This window comes from Pelophylax lessonae, assembly GCF_965119305.1.
Source record: "Pelophylax lessonae genome assembly, chromosome: 3".
NCBI classification, from domain to species: domain Eukaryota; kingdom Metazoa; phylum Chordata; class Amphibia; order Anura; family Ranidae; genus Pelophylax; species Pelophylax lessonae.
The window spans coordinates 456,657,455-456,685,297 of NC_138770.1; the positions used below are offsets into that span (position 1 = coordinate 456,657,455).

At 42.4% G+C, this 27,843-nt stretch overlaps 1 protein-coding gene across 1 annotated transcript in view; it reads right to left on the reverse strand.

Moving 5' to 3' along the window:
* The window catches only part of NUP43 (nucleoporin 43), a 38,948-nt gene that overhangs the window by 2,521 nt on the left and 8,584 nt on the right, over positions 1 to 27,843 (reverse strand). The window contains exons 2-7 of the mRNA XM_082251591.1: positions 23,922 to 24,044; positions 16,351 to 16,428; positions 14,069 to 14,237; positions 8,618 to 8,753; positions 2,611 to 2,762; positions 2,319 to 2,438 (exon numbers count right to left, since the gene is read on the reverse strand). Of these exons, the coding sequence (XP_082107717.1) occupies positions 2,319 to 2,438; positions 2,611 to 2,762; positions 8,618 to 8,753; positions 14,069 to 14,237; positions 16,351 to 16,428; positions 23,922 to 24,044 (778 nt within the window). The remainder of the gene's footprint in view (positions 1 to 2,318; positions 2,439 to 2,610; positions 2,763 to 8,617; positions 8,754 to 14,068; positions 14,238 to 16,350; positions 16,429 to 23,921; positions 24,045 to 27,843) is intronic.

A 27,843-nucleotide genomic window follows, 5' to 3' on the forward strand; every position in this document is an offset into this window, starting at 1 on the left:
GATTCCTGGGAGCGATGACGTGCAGCTCAATGCGCTGGCACCGGCCCCGATGTCAGTTCCGGTGCAGGCGCGTCATACCTTGCTAAACAGCTTCTGGGCATGCCCAGAAGCTGTGCAGGGATGACACTGCACCCCTGGAAGTGAATGCGGGGCCGGCGCAGTGCATCGCGGGACCGAAGAGGACGGAAGAGGACACAGAAGAGGATTGCGCTGGCTTCAGCTGCCCACACCTGAGATGGCAGCGCTGGAGAAGAAATTTTCAAGGTAAGTATTTCTTCTAAAAAGGTAAGTGCGACCCGGGACAGATCAGAGGCTATCCATTGTGGAATGTACCAGCCCTGACTATCCCGGGGGTATTTTCATTGAAATTTTTTTTGGGTGGCCGGAACTCTGCTGCTCAAAGACCAGGGCCTATTTTGCGATTCGGCACTGCGTGACTTTAACGGAAAATTGCGCGGTCGTGCAACGCTGTACCCAAACGAAATTGACGTCCTTTTTTTTCCCACAAACAGAGCTTTCTTTTGGTGGTGTTTGATCACCTACGCGATTTTTTGCGCTATAAACATAAAAAAAAAAGATGAAAATTTTGAAAAAAGAACAATATTTTTCACATATTTTTATATGAAATTCTCAAAAAAAAAAAAAGTAAAAAAAAAAATCTAAATTCAACATTTTAGGTCAATTTGTTTTCTGCTACAGAAAGATTTGTCATTTTTATTGTTTTGTTTTTTTTTTACTAGTAATGGCGGCGATCTGCGTTTTTTTTGCAGGACTGCGACATTGCGGCGGACAGATCGGACCCCTGACATTTGACACTTTTGGGAGTACCAGTGACATTACTACAGTAATCAGTGCTATACATATGCACTGTTACTGTAAAAATGACACTAGCAGGGAAGGGGTTAACTTTATTGGTGATCAAGGGGTTAAGTGTGTCCCTAGGGGCGTGATTCTAACTGTGGGGGGGCGTGGATTGTGATGTAATCACAGAGACATACGATCCTACATAGCAGGATCCTACAGTCTCTGCACTTACATCAGGGAGAATGACAGACGGCTGTGTTAACATCAGCCGCCTGGCTTTCTCCCTCTCCTGCGGGAGATCGCGAGTGACCTTGGAGCCGCCGGTCTCTCGCGCAGGGATGCCTGTGAACGAGCGGGAGCACGCCTCCGGCGGCGCGCGCTTGCCCCCTACAGGCGGCTGAGTGAGTGAGTGACGTACCCCTACCACATCATCAATAAATACAAGAGAACCAGTTCTATTGGCAGCCATATATGACCACGCCATGACACTACCACCACCATGCTTCACTGATGAGGTGGTATGCTTTGGATCATAAGCAGTCTATTTTCTTCTCCATACTCTTCTCTTGCCATCACTATGGTACAAGTTGATCTTGGCCTCATCTGTCCATAGAATGTTGTTCCAGAACTGTGAAGGCTTTTTTAGATGTTGTTTGGCAAACTCTAATCTGGCCTTCCTGTTTTTGAGGCTCGCCAATGGTTTACATCTTGTGGTGAACCCTCTGTATTCACTCTGGTGAAGTCTTCTCTTGATTGTTGAATGACACACATACACCTACCTCCTGGAGAGTGTTCTTGATCTGGCCAACTGTTGTAAAGGGTGTTTTCTTCACCATGGAAAGAATTCTTCGGTCATCCACCACAGTTGTTTTCCGTGGTCTTCTGGTGTTGCTGAGCTCCCCGATGCATTCTTTATTTTTAAGGATGTTCCAAACAGTTGATTTGGCCACACCTAAGGTTTTTGTTATCTCGCTGATGGGTTTGTTTTGTTTTTTCAGCCTAATGATGGCTTGCTTCACTGATAGTGACAGCCTTTTGGATCTCATATTGAGAGTTGACAGCAACCAACAAATGCAAAAAGCACACTTGAAATGAACTCTGGAACTTTTATCTGCTCCTTGTAAATGGGATAATGAAGGAATAACACACACCTGGCCATGGAACAGCTGAGCAGCCAATTGTCCCATTACTTTTGGTGCCTCAAAAAGTGGGAGGCACATATACAAACTGTTGTAATTCCTACACCGTTCACCTGATTTGGATGTAAATAACCTCAAATTAAAGCTGAAAGTCTGCAGTTAAAGCACATCTTATTTCATTTCAAATCCATTGTGGTGGTGTACAGAGCCAAAAAGATTAGAATTGTGTCAATGTCCCAATATTTATGGACCTGACTGTATATACACACACATTTTAATAGATTGCCATGGGCCAGTTTGCTAGTTTTACCTTGCATCTCTTTTATGGAAAAAAAAAAAAAAAAAAAAAGAAGAAAATGTATGCTTTTTGCTTACCAAGAAGAAAGGAAGGTCGGTCAGCAGCTTCAGCTGATGCATCCCAATGCCAAAGGGAACCATCTTCAGAACATGTGAATATATGATCTGGTTTTGACGGGTGAAAATGAACCTCCCACACTATAAAAAACCAAAATGACAAAAATATTACACCATCCAGCCAAAGGACAGTAACTGGTAGGTTATATAACGGCAAACGCTACTTTTAGCACTTCATTTTCTGTACCTAAAAATAAGAATTTGTAAAGACTGTGAAGGTGCAAGTCTACATGAAAGCCAACTACCAACTTACTTTCTGCATTGTGAGCGCTGAGCAAGGATACTGGAATTTTGCTCTGTCTAACATCCCAAATACATAGCATCCCATCTTGACCGCCCGTTGCTACAACATGCTGCTGACTTGGATGTCTGTCCAAACAGTGTAAAGGGACCCTCTCATTAGCTCTGAAAAAAATGGGAAAAAGGTTGTTTATTACATCATTTTTAATACATATTCCTTAAAGCTGAACTCCGGACACAAAAACTTTAAAATATTTAAATTAATATATTAATAATTAATTTAAATTATATATATATATTAATATTTAAATTAAAATAATTAAAATATATTACTAAATAGCCACAGATATAAATTTTACTTGATGTTCACCAAATGCTTTATAAACCCAATTACTGCATGTGCAGCTCAGGCTCAGGGTAGACTGAACTCCTGCACATGAGCAGGATGGAAAAAAAAAAAAATGTAATTAATAATTTGGCTTAATCAGCATGAAATGAGCATATGTATGAATGTATTATATTGCATATATGTATATTTTGCAATATTTTCATTTTTGGTAAACTCATTCAATGAATCCAAGCTAAGATAACATGCACTGCATTGATGCACACAATTTCATACTACCAGTAAGAATGAATTCTTACATTTAAAGAGAACCTGTCATTTCAGATCCATCATGGCAGCGCCTGTTAGCAGGCTTCCACTCAACTTCTGCCGCCACGTCCCTCACCTTTTTGTGTGTCACTGCTGCATCACCAGCCGACCCATTAAAGTGAATGGGCCTGTCGGTGAGCCAACAGCGGGTCAGAGATGACAGTTGCTCTTTAAAAATTAGGATTTAAATCCAAGCCTTTTTACTAGTGATTGAAATCATGATTTAAATCGACTTGATTTAAATCAAATCCACCCTGAGCAGGAGTGATGTGGGCTCGGGCGGACAAATTAAAATGGCTGAGGATTGATACCTAGAAGCCTCTGAGCTGAAAATGCCAGCAAACGGCAGGGAGTTCTGGGGACATCAAAGGGCTGATGAACAGGGGAGTAAGTTAATGCTTTAAGGAATTGCCTAAATCTAGAATACTGCACAGATCTGGATGATATACACAAAGAACACCAATATTCAAAACCAAAGCACCTATGCGAAAAGCAATATTTTTTTGTATACTACTACACGAGGAGAGAGCACCAACTTCAGCCACAGAGGCACCAGCTTAGCGGGCACCAAAAATTTGCCCTCTTTAAAAATCAGTAAGCTGACATCACTCTGTATTACTTAGCAGTGTATGCAGTAAATGACGAAAGTGAGGTTTCCCACGTATTGGCTAGGTATTTCATTACACAGTTGAAGCAAAAGTATGTTACATCACTTTCCAAATCACGCTTTCCATGCGAAACATGTCATTTTCACACCTGCAAATCATGTAGCGTTTCCATATTTTTGTCCAACCCCTGTATGTGCATGTCTGCTCCCATGGGATGCCTTGAACTTTCCAAAGGCAAGCAAATTGCTGCTGCCAGCTTTGGTGATGTATAATTGCTGCAGGGTTGTGGAGGAGATTAAAGTAGGTGGCCTCCCAAGTTAAAGAGGTTGTAAACTCGTTTTATTTTTTTTTTTTTTTTTTTTTACACCCTGCAAAAGAAAGACATAATGAGCTAGTATGCATCGCATATTAGCTCATTATGCAATACTTACCTCAGAACGAGCCCCCGCCGTGCCGCTCACTCACCTCTATGACGGGCGACATGTCTGGTCGCCCGTCTTCCGGGATCGCGGCATCCGGCCATCTGATTGGCCGGAGCCGCGGTGACGTCACTCCCGCGCACGCGCGCGGGAGCCGACAGTCACGGCACGGGGCTCTGAAGGAACGGCACGATCGGCCGTTCCTTCAGAGCGCATGCGCCAGTGACGTCACTGGCGACATGTAAGGTAAATATCTCCTAAACGGTACATGTTTAGGAGATATTTACAGTACCTATAGGTAAGCCTTATCATAGGCTTGCCTATAGGTACAAGTTGTAGAGGAGGGTTTACTTCCTCTTTAAAGCCCAACTCCAGGAAACTTGAAAAATCTCTTGCATTGAGCTATGCCTGCACTGTATAGGATTAGCTGCTCACATAGGTCTAGGAGGCTAAATTTACCATGCTGCTAGACCATTTCCTTGCAGAATCTGCTCCCCTATGCCCCAGTGGTTTAAGGTCCTGACGTTATCAAGACTACACAGCCCTGCACTGGACATGAGGATGCAGAGGGACAGCCCATCGCCAGAGCAAGAGGGAGCACTGTCTACGAAGGAAGCAGATTAGGTAAGTAAAAATGCTTTTCCTCTCCCCTCGACCTAAATGAGCAGTTAACTCTTCAGTGTGGGCGCATAACACTACAAGGGAGAATTTTAATTTTTTTCTGCTTTAAAGTGACATCAGTGTCAGATTTATTTCCTCTTTAACAGCAGCAGCATGGTGCTTAGTAATCAGACTAGTGCAGTGTTCACATGAAAGCAAATGTCTAGGAAACACATTTCAGTTAATTTTAGGGGGCACAAAAACACAATAAATTACCCATTTGTTTTTGGTAAAATATAAAAGCCGAGGTGGCACCAAGTAAATAAGATACCCAACAGTGTATGGTTACATCTTCACTAAGGCCTCTAATTCCCGCAAAGTCAGGAGACTATTCCATCTTTGTTCTTGCTCCATGTGTGCTTTTTGAAATAAAATAAAAAATAGCCTCCCGTGGAAAATGTATTTAGATGTGCATCATTTACAGCAAAACCTTTTCCCTTTTTCCTGTATGTGTTTTAATGTTTTTTATATATAAATTGGCTCAATTTTTTGATCCATGTATGCTGTATTTCTCCTTAGAGAAAGCCTCTTTGTGTGAGATATACATTTCTATGGAGAAAGTATTGACGCTGGTGGGAGGATCATATTGATTTATCCTTGCATTTCTGCGAGGGCATCTTGTGGCCAAAATTGCGTATTGCACTTTATTCTTTCATTTAATTAGAATCACACTGGAATGCAACCAAGTGACTTCTAAAAATGTCTGTGTACATCCTTCCACCGTCAGCTCTGAGGAAACTGGCTTGGCACCAGTGAAACATGTCAGCGTAGACGTCATCAGCCTGTCTCCAATTGAACTTTAACCAGCATGACCATCGGGCACCGCACGGCTGAAGTTTGTCCGTTCCCCCGCCCCCTACGTCGGGCTGCCATTGACGTACCTGTTCTCGCTACAGAGAAGCATGCAGAGGGAAGCCAGACATGGGGAACGCCGCTGCCGCAGTGCATCGTTTACAGGTTATTTGGGTCAACATCTCCCGTGAAGACTTCCATGACTCACATTCCAGGATGGTAACTCATTATCTCACCTATAACAGGTTCTTTATTTGATGTTGTTTGAGAGAACTCATTATCTACACAACGTTGGGCTCATCTGAGAGTCTGTGTACATCAGCCAATCTCATCTGACCGTCATATAATTACCAACTACTCGGCTCCTATTGATTCCAGGTTCTGTACACAGGATCCTTTACCACTCACATTCATTCACCCGCGATGATGAGCTTCTATATGTGGAATCATATCTGCTGAATTTTACACGGGCAGCACCTATGTGACTGTTTTTGTGACCTTGGGATTGCTTGATGTTATCCACTTCCTTCTGGTTCATGCAACCTGACATCCCTCCTCATCATCATTAATATGATTACCATCATCATTTTTACTACTATCATTAATTGTCTCAGGAAGCCTACTTTTTCAACCCGGGTTGATGTTTTGCATTTGGATGATATTGTGTTTTTAATCTGATTTTACTCATGTTATGTCACACCCATGAACACTGACTTTCTATTTTGCACTGGCATATGTGCCTAATAAAGCTTATTTTTGTTTAATTTGCATAACGGTGTCCCTAGTTGACTCCTTCTCTGGGAGGGATCCTTGTTCTCTCCATACCCTGGTTTTTACAGTATTGTTCTGTCAACGGCCACCTGTTGTGAATCTGGACTTCACCAAAATCTTTGGTGCTCCTTTTCACTAAGGCCTGTGGGTATATGCTCCATTTTAGATACCCAACATGTCAAACCTGAAACATCTCAGTACCCTATATTTTCCATAGGCAACCCTTTAAAAGCCCCTATAGGTCATCAGTTTAGCATTACGAAGGTGTAACTTTAATTTTCTACAATTAAAATTTTTTTACTTAACTTTTTTCCCCCCCCATCACATAAGGGACAAAATGTCCCTTATGTGATTATTTTTTTGGTGACAGGTTCTCTTTAAGGAGACATCCAGGGTCCAAAAGACCCTGCTTGCTTGTCTCCCCTGTGCTCCACTGAATGTAATGCAATGCACATCGCACTGCATTACATTCTTTCCCGACCTTGATGACCGGGGAAAGTGTCAACGGGGACACTGAAGTGACGTCACTAACTAGAAGGGGAGGAGAGGGGACGTGTGTGTGCTTTCCCCTCTCCCCTCTACCCGGCGGCACTGGCTATGCCGGGCCTAGACCCACCAATGGGCAAGTGGAGCCCAGGATACATAGTGGGGGGTGGGCACGCGTGGGGAGCATTCGGGCAGAAGCCCAGGCGACAGGATGAAACGTCTTGCACCTGGGGATGGCAAAGTGAAACCATCAGGTTTTAGATTCTGTTTACTTCAAAGCACTAGAATTGGATCGCTATATGCAGTTTTCAAGTACCTTATTACATAGGAAATGTTATTATAAGCCTTGCTGTGCCACTGCTATGCCAATTTCGGCTTATCACCATCATACTAGCTGCTGCCTCTCAACTTCGTATAATTTTGTACGCATTCGCATTTCAAATTTTTACCAATATTAGCTGAAGCAGGATTTAGATATCATAGCAACCATGTATTCCTCTTCCCTAATTTTACTGCGTTCTAATCTTCATAATGTGTCTTAAATGATTGGGTCCACTGACGTATATCTAAACATTAGATTGGGTTCTATGGACCTAAATGCCGCTGCAGAAAACCACGTCTTTCAGGCAACAAGTTTTTTTTTTTTGCTGGTGCAAAGCTGCAACAGCAGCCTGGTGGCTTCCTACAGAACTGGATAAAGCACTCCATAAAATAGAAAAAAAACAAAAAACAGTAAACGCTACCATATTGCTTCAGTATTTCAAACCCAAACTTACCTTTGGAACCTAAAACCAGTTCATGAACCAACCTAAAGATTTGTCAGCTTCTCAAAAATGAATCTGAAGGCAAGGACATATGTATATTCGGTCACGAACAACTGAAATGTAAAGTATAACTTAAAGGCAAAAATGTTTTATTCATTTTTGGACAGAGCGGAGATGGAATGGAACATGTATTAGGTTTTTATTGCAGTCTGTGCCCCCACTGGAGAGATTTCACCCTCTCTATTTGTTCTGTTTACCATTATCATTGAAAGAAAAAAGTAAAAACACACATTTGGGGTTGTCTCCAGAAAAGGGGCAATCTTCCAATGGGGACACTAGTTCTGATGACTTGGGGGGGGGGGGGGGCAAGGGATTCCCTAATTTGCAGGGATTTCCTCACTTGTTGTTTTGGCTATGGGACAGGAAGTAAAAGGGAAATTTTGCCAACTGAACAATGCAAAAAAAAAAAAACTGACGGGTTATAACCCTACTCTGTCCAAAATGGAAAAAAAAAAAAAGTTTTGCCCACACAGTTGTTACCTTTTGTATCACCTGCCCTTCCATTCTGGACTATAAGCTCGCACAAACAGGGTGCTTCTAACCCTCTATACTTGAATTGTTTTGTAACTGCATGATCTCCCTTTATTTTATGAAGCCCTGAGCAAACTGTTGGCACTAAATAAAATCTTTATAAAAATATGCAGGAGTCAGCTATAGCTCCGTGAAGTAGAATCACCTAGAATGTACAATTAGCAGAAGAACTGTAAACACAAAATGTAGTGTACTTTCAACCCCAAACTTGATGCTTAAAAATTGGAGGTGCACTTTATTACTGTCCCATCCAACTCCTAAAATGAATACTCACACAGAGAATATTAGGGTAGGATCATTGCCCTGTTGTCTAAGGTCCCACATCTTCAGCTGCCCAATGGAATTGACAGTCAAAATCTCAGTAGTACGGAGAAAAGTTACTGCATGCATTGTACTGCTGTCGGCATCATCTAAAGTAATGACGGGAATACAGGAGATGCTTCAGTCAATTTCTGGTGGCAACAACATTTATCACAATATTGGGTGATTGCTGTTAGTTGATTGAAACATATTCTCTTATCCTAGTTACCCATATAAGCATGAGGAAAGACCGAGCAAAAAAAAAAAAAAAAAAAAAAGTAAAAAAGGTACTGCACAATGAAGAAAGGTGGTGTACAGAAAAAAATGATGCTGTAATAGAGGTCATCTCAGTTAACTTTATACAAGAACTAAAAAAAAAATTAGGAAAATATGAAATTTCTTGTAGATAAAAGGAGGAAAGGTCGCTCTACATTATTTGTATATCCATTTTAACCACCTTATGGCCGCCCCTTAGCAGATTTACTGCTACAGGGCGCCCGCTCTGTGCAGTCACACACACACATACATACATACATACATACACACACACACACACACACACACACACACACACACACACACACACATACACATACATACACACAGTGCCTTGCAAAAGTATTCACCCCCTTGGCATTTTGTTGCCTCAACCTGGAATTAACATGGATTGTGATTTTTTTTTTTTTTTTGCATCATTTATTTTACAGAACATGCCCACAACTTTGAAGACATTTTTTTACTGTGAAGCAAACAAGAAATAGGACAAAATAACAGAAAAAGTCAATGTGCATAACTATTCACCCCCCTAAAGTCAATACTTTGTAGAGCCACCTTTTGCTGCAATCACAGCTCCAAGCCGCTTTGGATAAGTCTCTATGAGCTTGCCACATCTTACCACTGGGATTTTTTCCCACTCCTCCTTGCAAAACTGCGACAGCTCCTTCAAGTTGGATGGTTTGCGCTTGTGAACAGCAATCTAAGTCTGACCACAGATTTTCTATTTAATTGAGGTCTGGGCTTTGACGAGGCCATTCCAAAACATTTACATGTTTCCCCTTAAACCACTCAAGTGTTGCTTTAGCAGTGTGTTTGGAGTCATTGTCCTGCTGGAAGGTGAATCTCTGTCCTAGCCTCAAATCACACACAGAATGGTACAGGTTTTGCTCAAGAATATCCCTGTATTTGGCACCATCCACCTTTCCCTCAACTCTGACCAGTTTCCCAGTCCAGGCTGCTGAAAAACATCCCCATAGCATGATGCTGCCACCACCATGTTTCACTGTGGGGATGGTGTTCTTTGGGGGATGTGATGTGCTTGGTTTGCGCCAGATAGCGTTTTCTTTGATGGCCGAAAAGTTCAATTTTAGTCTCATCAGACCAGAGCACCTTCCTCCATACATTTTGGGAGTCTCCCACATGCCTTTTCGCAAACTCAAAACATGCCATTTTGTTATTTGCTGACAGTAATGGCTTTCTTCTGGCCACCCTGCCATAAAGCCCAACTCTATTGAGCGTATGGCTTATTGCCATCCTATGTACAGATACTCCAATCTCTGCAGCTCCTCCAGGGTTACCTTAGGTTTCTGTGTTGCCTCTCTGATTAATGCCCTCCTTGCCCGGTCCGTGAGTTTTGGTGGGCGGCCATCTCTTGGCAGGTTTGCTGTTGTGCCATGTTCTTTCCATTTGGTTATGATAGATTTGATGGTGCTCCTGGGGATCATCAAAGATTTGGATATTTTTTTATAACCTAACCCTAACTTGTACTTCTCAACAACATTGTCCCTTACTTATTTGGAGAGTCCCTTGGTCTTCATGGCAGTGTTTGGCTAGTGGTGCCTCTTGCTTAGGTGTTGCAGCCTCTGGGGCCTTTCAAAAAAAGGTGTGTATATGTAATGACAGATCATGGGACACTTAAATTGCACACAGGTGGACATCATTTCAAGAATTATGGGACTTCTGAATTTCTTCAGAATTGGTTGCGCCAGAGCTTTTTAAGGGCTTCATAACAAAGGGGATGAATACATACGCACATGGCAATTTTCTGTTTTCTATTTCTAAAAAATAGTTTTATGTATATATTTTTTCTCATTTCACCAATTTAGACTATTGTGTTCTGATCCATCACATACAATTCAGATTAACAAAACATTGAACGTAAGGCTGTAATGTAACGAAATAGGTCAAAAGTAAAAGGGGGTAAATACTTTTGCAGGAGGTGTCCTGTCCCTTTTGCGCCCCCACCTCCTCCCCGAGTGCACGGACTTCCGCGCCGTCCGAAAATTGAGGCCCCGGCTTTTCAGCCTTCTTCTGTGAGATGAGAGAGGCTTCCAATGGGGAACTGGCGCCCTCTTGTGGTGGCCGGGAGTAATGACTGTTTCCACTGCCAGTTCTCAATGCATTCCCATCTCCTTCCCAAGAGGAGATGAGATGGACGTTTTTGCAGGCTTCAAAGTGGACAGGGAGTGTGGTTATTATTATTAATTTATTTTTTAAATTAAAAAAAAAAAAAAACATTATAAAAAAAAAAAAATATATATATATATATATATATATATATATATATATATATATATATATATATATATATATATATATATATATATATATATATAATCTTTTTCCCCCTCATCGCTATGCCACAGCCGAAGGCCCCTTTTACACGGGCTGTCTGATCAAGTCCGCCTGTCAGTTTTTCAGGCAGACCTGATCGGACCCTTCATTCTCCTCTATGGAGCAGTAGTCTGCCGCCATCTGATCCTGTCTGCCAAAAACAGACGGATGGTGGTTCTATTTTCTATCCATCCCGTGGATCGGATCAGATGGCATCAGATGGAAAGAGACAGACAGTCTGTTTCCATCCAATTGCGCTATAGAGGAGAGTGGGGTTCTAGTAGTATTTATGTGTAAATTTAGTATCTGTTTTATTAAATAAAGCTTGGTTGTTAGTTTAAAAAAAAAAAAAAACTGTCTCTTAAACTTTTTGAGCTGGCTCCTAGATTTCAGGCAAATTTGTCAAGCCCTGCAGTACTCCGATAGAATGACAGTCTGCCATGTACACAAAGCAGACTGTCATTCTGTGAGTACAGAAGACATGTCTCCTGGAACACAGTGAAACAGGAATGCAGATCTATGTCTTCAAGTAGTAAAAGCACCTCCCCCACAGTAAAAGCACCTCCCCCACAGTTAGTAATCGCTACCTAGGCACACATTTAACCCTTTGATCGACCCGGATAACCCCTTCTCTGCTAGTGTCATTAGTACAGTGACCATGTGTATATTTAGCACTGATCACTGTAATGTCACTAGTCCCCAAAAAAGTGTAAAAAGTGTCAGTTAGGTGTCTGATTTGTCCTCTGCAATTTGGCAGTCCTCCTACAAGTCGCTGATCGCTACCATTACTAGTAAAAAAATAAATAAAAATAGCCCATAGTTTACAAACACTAACTTTTTTATTTTAAACCAATCAATATAGGCTTATAGGGATTTTTTTTCAACCAAAAATACATAGCAGAATACATACTGGCCAAAATTGATGAAGAAATTTGATTTTTTTAAATTTTTTCATTGGATGAGTTTTAGAGCAGAACATAAAACCTATTTTTTTTTACAAAATTGTTGGTTGTTCTTGGTTTCTAGCGCGAAAAATAAAAACCACAGAGGTAATCAAATACCACCAAAAGAAAGCTCCATTTGTGGGAAAAAATACATAAAGTTTAATTGGGTAGTGTCGCACAGTGTGCAACTGTCAGTTAAAACAACGCAGTGTCATATCGTAAAAAATGGCCTGGTCAGGAAGGAAGGTAAACCTGGAGCTGAAGTGGTTAATAGAAATGTGAGCTTACAGATATGAGATTATATAGATCTATTTATGTACAATTGCCTGGAAGGAAAAAAAAAATCGCATCAGGGCTAACAAAAAAAGACTAAGTGCCGGTTCACACTATAGCGTGCGCGGCGATCGCATGTAATATCGGAGCGCACTGCTCCTTCATTACATGCGATCGGATGTGCAGTGCGAATTCAGCCATACACTTTGTATGGCTGAATTCGCACTGCACCCGCAGAAAAGTCGCACAGGACCCTTTTTATCAGCCGCATCAGGATCGGATCGCACAGTGGTTCACACTTGTGCGATCACATCCTGTGCGAACTGTCAGATCGCACTGTGATATGCGATCAAACTGGGGGTGTCGTTAACATTTCATTGACACCCCCTGTGCATCGCATATGGCAGTGTGAACTGCCAGATGTGCGTTTGCGATGCGGGAGCAGGCTGCGGATTATATCAGATTTATTGGGAAAGAAAATAAAAAGATGGCATTGCCTTTTAAAGGATGACTGCTGTTTAGTACTAAAATATATGGCTGCAACAAACATTTACATTTTAAAATAAATCAAAGGAACAAACTATGTCGATAGTCATAAATCCCCATGCCCCAATGTCTCCAAACTGCCAAGTGTGTACAAGGTTGGTATAGCATTCACATTAGCTCTTTTACTCCAAGATCAGGAAAAGTGGTTCTAAAGCCTAAACATTTTTTCCCTTGCATTAAGGTAAAAAATGTTTAGGCATCGATATCCCACCCTCATCCCCCCTTTTACTTACCTGAGCCCTCATTTAATCCAGCGCTATGCTGGTATGCAGTTCTTTTCTCACCTCACTTCCGGGTCTCATTGGCTTTGCTGGGGCTCAGAACTTTTGGCTCCCAGTGCAGTCAATCAAAGCCAGTGATGAGGGAGCAGGGGCCGAGTCCCACTGTCTGTGTCAATGGACGAAGCAGCCGGGCACGGGAGTAAGCATGCACGAGTGCCCCCCATGGGAAGCAGCTTCCCATGGAAAAACTGGACAGAGGAGAGAAGCCAGGAGCATCAGCGGGGTCCAGAGAAGGAGGTTCCCAGTCGCTCTGTGCAATTCTATTGGACAGAGCAGATAAACGTAGACATGATGGTTACCTAAACATGTACAATCGTTTTAAGCCTATAAAGCGAGATAGATGAACGAAAAGTGGGGTCTGTGCCAAGATGGTTAATTGGTGCCATTGTGGCACAGACGAAGCTTTCCTACATAGACCCTCCCTCCCCTCACAAAGTCAATATAATCTGTGCACAGCTTGGACAGCACAAAAGGATTTTCTTTTAACTTATTTGAAATAGAGCATTTGATTGACATTTTCTGCAGAAAGAGTTGGGACTGTTGCAACCTTACATTTTAGCATTAAACTGCACTTACCCTCCAAGTTAACCTCTCTTAAACTTGGGCAATTGAGGCTAAGCATATTAAACACAAAGCAGAAAATTACCTTTAGTGGAACAGTATCCCCAAGGTGAAATTAATTATATAATCTAAGTTCTGTGTTAAGATCCAACTGCTCTAGCTACAATCCTCGTACTTCTCTCCTACTTGGTAAAGGGTCATTTAACTTACCTATTGTTCTTACTATGTCTTTGCTGTCAGCTCTGAAAACATTTATTCTGCCATCCTCTCCAACAGAGACAATTTCTGGACTGTTGCAAACAATACCAGTGCAGGGTGCTCCTCCATTTGAGCCAACGTGGTGGTGAGCGTGCTCCCACTTCTGTTTTTCTGATAATGTCTTAAGAAAAAAAAAATAGAAACACAAAAAATACAACAAAATATTGAATACTCAAATGCAAGGTTTTATTAACTAATGAAATTTAGTCTAGTTTACCAAAACCTCAATCATATATTTCAATAGAAGCTGTCTAATCTTGGCAGTTTCTGACACTTGAATTATCTTAAAGAACTCAAGACAAACGTAAATTTCAATGAGCATAAATAATGACCACTAGGGATGCACCGAAATGAAAATTCTGGGCCGAAACCGAAAATGCAGGATGCCCTTGGCTGAAAACCGAAAATGACTTTTTCCACCAAATGATTTTAAAATAGATAGAACAGGGGCATACACCAAAATAAGGCAGCGACGTACACCTGTAGCTGCCACCCTGTCACAGTATATGTACTGTGACGGGTTGGCAAGTGGTTCATTTAATTACCAATATTATTTGTATTATGCAGCATGAGGGGGTTAATGTATTGCCACTGCTGGTCACTGATGCATTAGTGACCGTCCAGTGGCAGTTAATTAACCCCTTTGTGCTGCATTAGTGCAACCAGTATCAGTGTTAATTAACACTGGTTGCACTGATACTGGTTGCACTAATGCAGCACAGCACAAAGGGGTTAATTAACTGCCACTAGTCGGTCACTAATGTATCAGTGACCAGCAGTGGCAATACATTAACCCCCTCATGCTGCATAATACAAATACCATTGGTAAGCTCGCCTCAGCGCCCCCCCCCCCCCGCCTCCGCGCCCCCGCCTCAGCATCCCTCCTCATCCCAAGGATGCAATCTCCTTACTCTCACTCAGCTCCTCCTGTGTCCTTCCTTTCAAAAGACCCGCCTTTGGCCGGCGGCCCGCCTCCCGGTGATGTCACTGATAAACTCCACAGACACGACGTGGTTCTGCACTCAGTACTTTATTTTCTCCTACACACTAACTAAACAGGAAGGGGAAATACATCATAGAATAGGAGGGAACACTGAAAGAGATGCAGTAACCGAAATGACCACAAGATGGCAGTATATTAAACAACTATATCCCTTGTACATGAAGTTAAAAGTCATTACTACTACGATGTGCATGAATGAACACACCGGGCGGGCAGGCCAGCGGCCGCTAATAGCTATAACTATGTGAGCCCTTCACTTCCCTGTCAGAGGAGATACCCACCTGATAGGGAAGTGAAGCGCTCACTTAGTTACAACTATTAGCGGCCCTCACCCGCCCGGTGTGTTAGTTCATTCATGCACATCGTAGTAGTAGTGACATCACCGGGAGGCAGGCCGCCGGCCAGAGGCGGGTCTTTTGAAACCTGTGCTGCGCCCGCCATCTTTAATATCGGCATCTTTAACCCATTTTCGGCCGAAATGGAATAAGCCCATTTTCGGGCAAAAAATTTTGGTTGTCGAAATTTTGGTGCACCACTAATGACCACAGAGGGAAAAGGGACATTAACCCTAGGTCCACCTGTATCTTTGAGTAATGGGATCTTGATGGCCTGATAAATAAATCCCTAATGGATTGTAAAGATAAATAATAGTATAAAAAAAAAAAAAAAAAAAACCCATAACTAAAGGCCAAATTATTTTCCCTATTTTGGAGTAAGGGAGGGTATAACCCCAATCAGTTTTTCTTTTTTGCTGTGTCCCGGGGAGGAGACCTCTACTCATTTCCTCTCCCATTGCCACAACAGGAAATCCCTCTAAAGTGGGGGAATCCCTAGTTGTAACCAGGTTTACCAAAACCAGTGTCCCCATTGCAAGATTTCCCCTCTATTCCTGTTCTGGTGACACTTTTTACATGTGAATATATATCTTGTCCTGACCAGCTTGAGAAAAGCACTACATTCTTTCTTCTAAACACAAGCTAATATAATCATATTTTTAAAAATGTGACAAATATTCTCTAATATGACCTTTGCACTATGAGCGAAATAGTTTAGTCTTTTTGTATCTTACAAAGCTAAAAGTTTAGTCTTTTTGTATCTTACAAAGCTAATGATAAATCAAATTACACTACAGTAGCCATAAATTAAAATGAGCACTTCAAAGAATAGAGTGTAAAAAAAACCCAAAACAAAACATACAAAAACAGCAAAACTAGATCGGATGCAATGTTACCTCATTTGTCTGATGGTGACGAAAGATTGTTACTTTCCCAATTGATGACGCTGTCACAATTCTTTCTTGATCTAAAAACTTTAAAACAAATGATGTCAGGTTCACTCTTAAAAGTGACAATAAGCAACACTATATGGGCATTGCCGATGAGAAGAGATGAGCTCCGGCATCCTCTGAACTCCTCTCTACCCCCCCAAAAAAAATCAAATATATATATATTTTTTTTTTTTTTAACTCCATTAAGCTGTGGGCTGAGTCAATCCCTCCCCACAGCTTATGTACACAATGAGGCGGGCTACAGGGCAGGAATAACCCAGCCTACAGCTCATCTGAGTAGGTATTTGTGAATAGAGCCTCTGATTAACCCTGGATGCAGCCAGTATGAATTCAAGATCAGCATGTCTGTAGAGCAGGGGTAATTAATTAGAATTCAAGGAGGTCCGGTCGCTAAAATTTTCTTTGGGCCGAGGTCCGAATCTGAAGTCTGTGCTATGACTCAGAAAGATGGGCAAAACAAAACGTGTCCATCAGCGTTGCTCTTAACATAAAATATGCCCATTTGAGTGCCCCTTAACATAAAATGTGTCCATCAGCGTGACCCTTAGCATAAAATTTGCCCATCAGCGTGACCCTTAACATAAAATAAGGGGCACGCTGATGGGTACATTTTATGTTAGGGTGCACGCTGATGGGCACATTTTGTAACGGGGCACACTGATGGGCAAAACAAAACTTGTCCATTAGTGTTGCTCTTAACATAAAATATGCCCATTAGAGTGCCCCTTAACATAAAATGTGGCCATCAGAGTGCCCCCTAGCATAAAATTTGCCCATCGGCGTGACCCTTAGCATAAAATTTGCCCATCAGAGTGCCCCCTAGCATAAAATGTGCCCATCGGCGTGACCCTTAGCATAAAATTTGCCCATCAGCATGCCCCCAGCATAAAATGTGCCCATCGGCGTGACCCTTAGCATAAAATTTGCCCATCAGCGTGCCCCTTAACATAAAATATGCCCATCAGCGTGACCCTTAACATAAAATAAGGGGAACGCTGATTGTCACATTTTATGTTAGGGGGCACTCTGATGGCCACATTTTATGTTAGGGGGCACTTTGATGGGCACATTTTATGTTAGGGGGCATTCTGATGGGCACATTTTATGTTAGGGGGCACTTTGATGGGCACATTTTATTATAGGGGGCACTTTGATGGGCACATTTTATGTTAGGGGGCATTCTAATGGGACCATTTTATGTTAAGGGGCACGCTGATGGGCAAAACAAAACGTGTCTATCAGTGTTGCTCTTAACATTAAATATGCCCATTAGAGTGTCCCTTAACATAAAATATGCCCATTAGAGTGCCCCTTAACATAAAATGTGCCCATCAGCGTGACCCTTAACATAAAATAAGGCGCAAGCTGATGGGTACATTTTATCTTAGGGGGCACTCTAATAGGCATATTTTATTTTATGGGGCACTCTAATGGACACAAATGTGTGCCCCTTAACAAAATATGCCCATCAGTCTGTATTTTATAAAACTGTGCCCCACATACCTTTGGGAGCGAAAAATGTGGGAGCCAGGAGCAGCGAACATCAGGGGGGCAGGGCGTGCATGTGATGTCCCGCGGCTAGGCTGAGTGTGAGAGTCAGGAGCCGCAGTTAGGAGCAGGGGGGCGGGGCACGCACGTGACGTCACGCCCCAACTCGCGGCTGGCTGGGAGGGAGCCGAAGAAAGAAGCAGGGGGCGGGGCGCACACACGGAATGTCACTGGTTGCTGGGACACCCGCGGTCCCAGCAAACCAATGATTACTTACGGTGGCGGCCTGACGGGTCCGGGCGGAAGCCTCGTGCGGGCCGCTCCTGGACCGCAGGCCGCCATTTAGTGACGGCTGCTGTAGAGGTTTGGCCTCAGCTTATCGGCCAGTTTCTATGTGGTCATAGCACAGAATGTTGCTGTGTTCAGGGGCAGAGTTTAGCAACTTTTGAACAAAGAAAACGATTTGCATCTTTACTGATTTTGTTTGTCCAGCCATCATCTACTGATCCAAGTACCTGCAAACAGATGGTGATCAGACATGCAAGCACAGTCCAGACAACCAAAGTTCTTTATAAACACGTATGCAAACATTGAACAAGCATACAAGGTAATGCCTGTGAATAAGGAAGAGCAGACATTTCCTACACCACTTTTTCTCAGAAAATTCCAAGAGATTCTTCTCCTTGAGGGGTCTATTAGGAGATGTCTGAAGAGATCAAACAGTCCCTGCGGACATATTAGGAAACAAAGATATTATGTTTGCCACCTGCTATCTGTTTCAACAAGTCTTAGATCTAATAAACAGATTCTGAAGGCCTGTTTACACTGCTGCATATTGAGACACAGCTTATATGTAGTCTGACCACGTAGGAGCTACATCTAAAATAAGGGCCATTACTGTGAAAGGTGTCATTTATACCACACGTATGTCAATGTTAAAGGAGAAGTTCACCATGGAGAATATTTTACATGTTCCATCTGTTTTTTAGGGTTCCAGATCCTGCAGCTGCTCACTGTTCTCCCTGTACCCGCTCTCACTATTTGAAAAGGAATGTGGCAGCGTAGGGTTCAACCCACATGGCTGCGTCACTCATTCACTGAGTTCTGTGAATTAATGAACTAAAACTATCGACAGCCTTTGCAGCTGTTGACTTGTAGTTCTCATTGAATGACCAGGGCACTGTTGAGTGCTCTAGTAGTTCATTCATATCTCCGGTCTTTGTTAAACTGCCTGCCCGTATGATGTATGAGCACACAGCTTACACTGGCAGTCTGTAGGAGTGCTGCATGGCACGCACAATCTGATGATTGTGGTGCAATGCTTTCCATACAAAAAAAAAAAAAAAATGAACTTATCCTTTAATCATGATATATTCAAGAAAATGGCATCTGTAGGCAGATGGCTAGGCAATACTTCAATAACAGTGATAATAATGGGGGATTTTAACTACCCAGACATTGACTGGAGCAATGGCACTACTGGAACAGTTAAAGGGCTAAACCTATTACATGACATCTTTATGGTACAGTTTATTGAGGCCCCCACTAGAAATGATGCTCTGTTGGACCTGGTAATCTCAAACCATGCAGAGATTATTAATAATGTTCATATAAAAGAACATCTGGGTAGCAGTGACCATAATATGATTTCATTTACTGTTAGCTGTAAGCAAAAAAACACATACAGGAAATACAAAAACACTTAACTTTAAGAGAGCAAATTTTCCAAGGATTATGGCTGCTCTCCAGGATTTAGACTGGGAGGGAATATTGGCATCAATGAGCACAGAACAGAAATGGGAAATTTTCAAAAAGACTGTATGCAAACTCACTGCAAAGTATATTCCCATGGGCAATAAGTTTAAAAGGCTAAAAATAAAACCTATGTGGCTTACAGCCAAAGTTAAAAAAGCTATAAATAATAAGAAAAGCTTTTAAAAAATATAAAAATGAAGGAACACTATCATTATTTAATTGTTACAAAGAATATAACAGAATATGTAAAAAGGAAATCAAGGACGCAAAAATCCAAAATGAACAACAGATCGCAAAAGATAGGACAAATCTCAAAAAATTCTTCAAATATATTAATAGTAAAAAGGTAAGGTCTGAGCATGTAGGCCCTTTACAAAATAATCAGGAGTGGGTGACTGGGGACAAAGAGAAGGCAAATGTATTAAATACTTTCTTCAGCTTTGTGTATACAAAAGGAGCATGGGGAGCTCATGACCATAATGAGGATGGTACTGACACAGCCCCAAATGATCCACAATGGCTCAAAAGTGATATGGTCCAGATATATTTAGACAGAATAAAGGTGGATAAAGTGCCTGGACCAGATGGTATTCACCCATGCATCCTAAAAGAATTAAGTGCTGTAATTTCAAAGCCTTTGTTTCTAATTTTTAGGGAATCGTTAAGGACTAGAATAGTACCACTGGATTGGCGTAGGGCCAATGTGATGCCTATATTTAAAAAGGGATCAAAGTCTTTGCCAAGTAACTATAGACCTGATAGTTTAACTTCTATAGTCGGGAAGATATTGGAGAGTTTAATAAAAGACCACATAGATGAGTTCTTGCTGGAAAAAAATATTTTAAGCAACAAACAGCATGAATTCATGAAAGACAAAAGTTGTCAAACAAACCTGATTTCTTTTTATGATGAGGTAAATAAAACCTTGGATAGAGGGGTGGCTGTGGATGTAGTATACTTGGATTTTGCAAAACCGTTTGACACAGTTCCCCACACACGGCTAATGTGTAAGGTAAAGTCTACAGGCTTGGAAAGATCCGTTTGTAAATGGATAGAAAATTGGCTAAAAGATAGAATTCAGAGAGTAGTGGTTAATCATTCTTACTCTGAATGGTCTAAGGTTATCAGTGATGTACCCCAAGGTTCAGTGTTGGGACCCTTACTTTTTAATATCTTTATAAAATGATATAGGGTCTGTGTTCTAGACATTTTATAGAATAAAAGTACAGTTTCAGTCTTTGCAGATGACACCAAGCTTTGCAGTGGAATAACATCCTTACAGGATGTCTCCAACTTACAAGCCAACCTCAATGCACTGTTTCATTGGGCAACTATGTGGCAAATGAGGTTTAATGTTGATAAATGTAAAGTTATGCACTTGGGGGCTAAGAATATGCATGCATCATACATACTAGGTGGAGTAGAACTGAGGGAATCCATAGCGGAGAAGGAGCTGGGTGTTCTGGTAGATCATAAGCTAAAAACATAGCATGCAATGCCGAGCTGTGGTTTCCAAAGCAAGCAAAGTCCTTTCTTGTATTAACAAAGACATGGACTCCAGAGAGAGAGAGATATCATTTTGCCCCTGTACAAATCATTAGTAAGATCTCATCTGGAATATGCAGTTCAGTTTTGGGCACCAGTTCTTAAAAAGGATATCGGGGAACTGGAGAAAGTGCAGAGAAGGGCAACCAAACTGATAAGAGGCATGGATGAGCTCAGCTATGAGGAAAGATTAGAGGAATTGAATTTACGCTCTCTTGAGAAGGAGATTAAGGGGGGGGGGGGTATGATCAACCTGTACATAAGGGGTCCATATAGTGAACTTTGTGTTGACCTTAAAGTGAATAACTCAACACCGAGGACAAGGGGGAACTCTTTATGTCTACAGGAAAACAGATTTAGTCTCCAAATACGGAAAGGTTTCTTCACTGTAAGAGCGGTAAAAATGTGGAATAGACTCCAGAGGTGGTTCTGGCCAGCTCACAAGATTGCTTTAAAAAAAAAGGTCTGGATTCTTTCCTAGGTGTACATAATATAACTGGGTAATAATATTTATAGGTAAAGTTGATCCAGGCAATATCCGATTGCCTCTCGGGGATCAGGAAGGAATTTTTTTATCCCGCTATAGCAAATTGAATCATGCTTTGCTGGGGGGTTTTTTCGCCTTCCTCTGGATCAACTGCGGGTATAGAATTGTGTATATGGGATTGTATGCTTGGGTTTTCATTACTGTTTTTTATTGGTTGAGCCAGATGGACTTGTGTCTTTTTTCAACCTGACTATGTAACACTCACCAAATTGTAAAAATGACATATTATTCTGTTCTATTTTCTCATGTTATGATGGTTTCTTTCATCATAAGGCCTGTTCACACAAGTTATGCTAAAGTGTACATCTGTGGAGGGCCGTGTTTACCCACACAGGGAAACTGAGGTGTTCCATGCATCTCCGTGCAGGCAGTCCCATTGATGTCAAATGGAAATCCACTGCTGCACAGATATGGATGTGGCTGCCAATTTGACATCTGTGTGAGTGCACAGTCCAGAATGCAGCGAGTGTGCCTTTGGGGCCATGCACCAGCACCCGCATGGATGTCAGATTGGGAGCAGACTGCGCCCCAATGGACATCAATGTGGTTGCCTGTACAGGGATGAACAGCAAACCTGTATATCCCCTTTCGGGTAAAAACGGTCCTCCACATGCATATGCTTTGGTATGCACTGTGTGAACAAGGCCTAATACAGCACAAACTTTTGTTGTTACGATTTATCATTTGATACAGAACTGTGTGGTCACTGTTGCATTAAAGATTTTTCCTGTGATGAGATATGCTTTTATTTGTTTCACTTTCCACATGCTGGTATGTGTAATGTTGGACATAAAAAACTTTTTTGGCAACTCTGATACAAATATATCCACTATAGTGATTAATGAGTTCAGGTGCTGTCATAACTTTTGTTATGAATATAGTTTTTGCAGTGGCTGCTTTTCCTCCATATGCAAACATACTAATATACACCAAAAGCCATTTAGTCTTTTCAGCATTTTAGTTTTAGGAATTCTTAGCACTGTTATTGCATTATATTTATGCATAATTTATTTTTGGTTTATAGGATTGTAATTTGATATTCCAACAGGCTCCTTCAACAAAAATCAATTGTTTGAATAGAGCAGGGTAGAGAGGGCCACTCACTGAGCAAATTTCGCAGTGTATGGCCATTGGTCAGCTCTAGATTAGTATAGCAGAACAGCAGCAAGTCAGTGGAAAACCTCAAATAGCAGTAAAAAAACTAAAAACCAGACAGACAATCCTGTCCCAATCTATCCAAAACAAAGAATGTTTTTGGCATGGCAAACTTCAAAGGAGTTGTAAAGGCAAGAGGTTTTTTATCTTAATGCATTCTTTGCATTAAGATAAAAAGCTTTCTGTGTGTAGTAGACCCCCTAACACTTACCTGAGCTTCCCCTCTCTGTCCAGCGATGTCCACAAGTGTCTCAGATTCTCCTTCCTGATTGGCTGAGAAACAGCAGCGATGCTATTGGCTCCTATTGCTGTCAAAGTAATCTAGCCAATCAGGTGAGAAAGGGGGCGGGTCGGGGCTCCCTGTCTGAATGGACAAAGGGAGATGTGACTCGGCTCGGGTGCTTCCATAGCAAGCTGCTTGCTGTGGGGGCACTGAACAGGAGGGAGGGGCCAGGAGAGCCAAAGAGGGACCTGAGAAGAGGAGGATCCAGGCTGCTCTGGGCAAATCCACTGCAACAGAGCAGGTATGTATAACATATTTATTAGCTGGTGCATAGTAGCCAATCAGCTTAGGCTCCGTTCACACCTAGGCGTTCTAGATCGCGGGCGGATTCCCCAATCCCGGCAAAATGCGAAATGCACTTGCGCTCCTGTTACTTTTAATGGCACCCCAAACACAGCGTGATTTTACCATGATTTGTCAGGCGATTCCACCCGCGGTCCGGAACGCCTAGGTGTGAATGGAGCCTAAAGCTTGTTCAATTAAGATTTTACAATAAAACCTGGAATCTGATTGGTTTCTATGCAGAGCTGCACCAGATTTTTCAAACGTCAGTTTTAGTAAATCAACCCATAAAGTCATGGTAGTTTTTATTTCTGTGTTTGTATTTTGCCACCTTCTGTAATCCTATGCAGAACAATAAATGAATGCTGACCATGGCTTAGCTTTCACTGTGGTGTATAAAAGTGCGCTTTTTTTTCCCCAAATACAGAATATCTGAACAAATTGTAGAAGTGACGATACCTGCAGGTCTGTTACATCGCCTTTGTGTCTGATCTCACACAACAATTTTATATCGCCTTCATAATCTTCATCCATAGTAATTGTTCCAAACTCTCCAGTGGACCATATGGACACTTTGTTTTCCTAAAACACAAATGAGAAAAATGATGGACCATAGAATCATATTATAAAATAGGTATTCATTAGTAGATTTCATTTTCTTTATGGAAAACATATTCCCCATCAGTATGGATATGGTATAAAATATTACTCCCCTTCGTCCACAATCAAGTGAAATTTCTGGACTGGTCACTCTACAGGAGCCTTTCTCAACAAAGGTTTCATGGAACCTTAGCGTTCTTCCTAAAGTTGCTAGGGGTTCTTTAACCAGTTCTGGACCACCCACCACATTTATATACTGCAGCAGGGCAGCCCAGCTACGCAAAATCACGTACACGTACGTGATTCTTCGCAGATGTCAGTGGCGTGCGTGCGCTGCTGGATTGGACACAGCGGGAGCCAATCAGCGGGTACAGCAGCCGCAAAGGCCGCTGGGAACCGCCGATCGTTCGGAGGAATGACAGAACAGTGGTCTGCCTATGTAAATATCAGCTATGCTGAAACACAAGATCTCTCTTTTCCTCTAGTGCGTCCACTGCCCCTACAGTTAGAAATCACTCCCTAGGAGCACACTTAACCCCTTGATCGCCCACCTGATGTTAACCCCTTCCTTGCCAGTGTAATTTATACAGTAACAGTGCATTTCTTTTAGCACTGATCACTGTATTGGTGTCACTGGTCCTCAAAAAGTATCACTTAGTGTCAGATTTGTCTGCCACAATAAAAATCGCTGATCGCCGCCATGGGAGGTCCCAAGCTGGCCACAAGCCGTGGCCTCAATTTGTTTGGAAGCCCAGCCGCAGGAGCACACATCCCAGCCAGGTTCACTGGGGCCACCCCCTCAACGGAGGCCTACTAGGCCGCAAGACGCAGCCTAAATTTTTGTGGATGCCCAGCCACCTGGGCACGAGCCTCAGTGGAGCCAACCACCCAGGGGCAGCGGAGGGGAGGATGGATGCCCAAACGGAGAGTAGTGGCTTCAGCCAACCTCACTGGGGCTGCCCCACATAGCTCCCGACCAGTAGGCCGCAAAGCCATGGCCTATATTTGTGACAAACCATCCGCTCCCATGGCCCAATACTGTAGCAGGGAGCCCAGAGGACATCCCTGCCATAGTCACCAACCCCCAGGTTAGCAGGGGAACCCTGCTCAACCCCCCCGCTGTGAACCAGGATAAACCTGGCCAGCCTCAACTTCAACAAGCCCCACTTAAAAGCATGTGGCAAAAGTCAGCTCATAACCTCAACCGGGGGGGGGGGGGGGGGGGGCCTGAAGACCCACAGTGACCACCAAATTTTTAGAGGGCTGGGGACCACGTCAACCCCAAAAACCCTCCAGGAGTAGAGGGGGACACCTACTTACCATACCAGGAACAGGGTGGGCACCACTCCTGACAGACCACTGCGACATCGCAACATCGGAATGTGGGTGGCTGTCGGCCAGGAGGAACACTGCGACTCAGGCCGAGGCCAGGTCATATGTGCCCTCGCAAGACATTTAACCCGCAGGCCAGCTTCCATCCAGAGGGGTTATGTTGCAGCTGACCTAGTGCGGAGCTGAGGCCTGCGCGCGCTTGCTGGTCAGACTGGGGGGACCCTCTGGATCTAGATTATCCAGTCCATCGCCCAGTCTGGCAGTTGATGGTAGATTCTCACAGGAACAAAATATCAAAGATAGGAAAAAATCTATTTAAAAAGGGAAAAAAATTGCCAGGACTAGAGATCCCAGCAAGGAACTAGGTCATTATTCCTGACTAGGCAGAAAAAAACTGGAGTGCCTATAGCTGAGTGTGGGTGTATATCCCCTGGGACTGCCTATAGAGGTAGTCAAGCTTTTTCCTGCCAAGTATCCTACTCCTGTAGGGGGCATTCTTAACCCAATGGTTAAGAAGAATCAGGAGCTGTGTCCATCAATGAACGAAAGAGAAATAAAGGTTTTTTTTTTTTTTTATAGTGCAAAAAATAAAAACCGCAGAGGTGATCAAATTCCACCAAAAGAAAGCTCTATGTGTATGTATCAATTTTTCTGGGTACTGCGTCGCACGACCGCGCAATAGTCAGTTAAAGCAACGCAGTGCCGTATCGCAAAAAATGGCCTGGTCAGGAAGGGGGTAAAACCTTCCGGCGCTGAAGTGGTTAAGCATTAGCAATTTCTGCCTTTCAAATAATTGCCATCAACAATGGGTATACTCCAAAAATGCTGCCAGAAAAAATACCCCTAATCTTTGCGAGTTACCCCTGATATTTGCGCGTGTTTATGCTTGTATTTATGTGCATTTACAGGCACTTGCCATTTAAGAAAGCATATCAGCCATTCTACGGACTAGAATATTCATTTATTCCAGCCATTAGAATACGTTTTTGCTCTCGTTTACATACGTTTATGGATGTATGTGTATCAATTATGCTCACAAGTGCCTCTCCAAACTCAGCTTTGAGGCATTTTTTTTTCTATGCCCCTGAACACTGAGCAAAAATACACATAAATACCTTCACGCGCAGAGCTACAATAAATAATATGCAGCGGTGTTCATGAGCATAAAAAAAAAAAAAATATGCAGCGGTGTTCATGAGCATAAAAAAAAAAAAAAAAAAAAAAAAAAAAAAAAGGGAAGGATAAACGCCTCTAGCAGTGGCATTCTTCTCATGTGCATGAGCCCTAAGGAGCGGAATCTATCCAATGACCACCACTACAAGGAGCATTCTTCTAAGGGACCATTAGAGATGGGCTAGGGTGTGTTTCGAGATCCCACCTGCCCGATCCCGCCAGGAAGTCAAAGCTGCACATGGCTAATCACATGCAATGAGACATTTCCCGGTCTGTGTAGCTGCGGATCAGGAAATGTCTCACTGCCTGTCTGTGATTAGCCATGTGCAGTGTCAGCTTCCTGGCGGGATCTGGTAGGTGGGATCCCATATACGCCCAAGCCCATTCCTAGTGACCATTACACTAATGTACTGTAAACATTTGATATTAGGTGTTCCCTAGGTAATCACTGCCTGTGCAGACAGATGCAAATAGGTGTGGCCGCTAGCATGTTGTCATTATAGTGAACGGGGCCAGCAGATACACCTAGACAGAATGGAACCTTAGGCTGATGGCACTGTACCAGAAATCGCTTCAAAACTTGAAAGCGTAAGTAAAAAGGGAAAACTTTTTTTTTTTGGAACGAGTGGACAGGGATTAGAACACCTTTTTATGGTGTCTATGGGTAGATTCACCCCTTTTTTTGTCATGTTTACTGTTTTCATTGAAAGTAACTGAAAATTCTAAAGGTTGGGTTGACACCAGAACAGTAATAGAGGGGAAATCATACAATAGGGATAGCAGTTCTGGTGACACCCTGGTATTCCCTCACTTAAAGTGATTTTCACTCACTTCCTGTGTTAGCTACTGGGCAGGAAGTAATGGGGAAATCTCCCTAACGGGACAAAAAAAAAAAAAAAAAAAAAAAAAAAAAAACCTGACAGCAGTTATAACCCTTACCTACTGTATCCAAAATGAAAAAAAAAAGAAAGGTTTTGCCTTTAGCGACACAGGCTCATTCAGGGTTAATTCACACTAGTGTGTTGATCTATGTTTTAGTTCACTTGTAAAATGCAGATTAACGCATAAAAAAAAACGAATTGTTTTCCGTGTCCTTTTCACACGACAATGTTGCGTTGCACAACTTGTATGCATTTTAACGCAACACATGTGTAAGACGCAGGTCAGCGCAAGCAAAGAAAAAAACCTTTTATTAATTTTGTCCCTTTATGAACACCCATACCAGCGGCCATCTTTGGGAAATTACAGGGTAAGAAGATGAAAATTATGTGTAGAG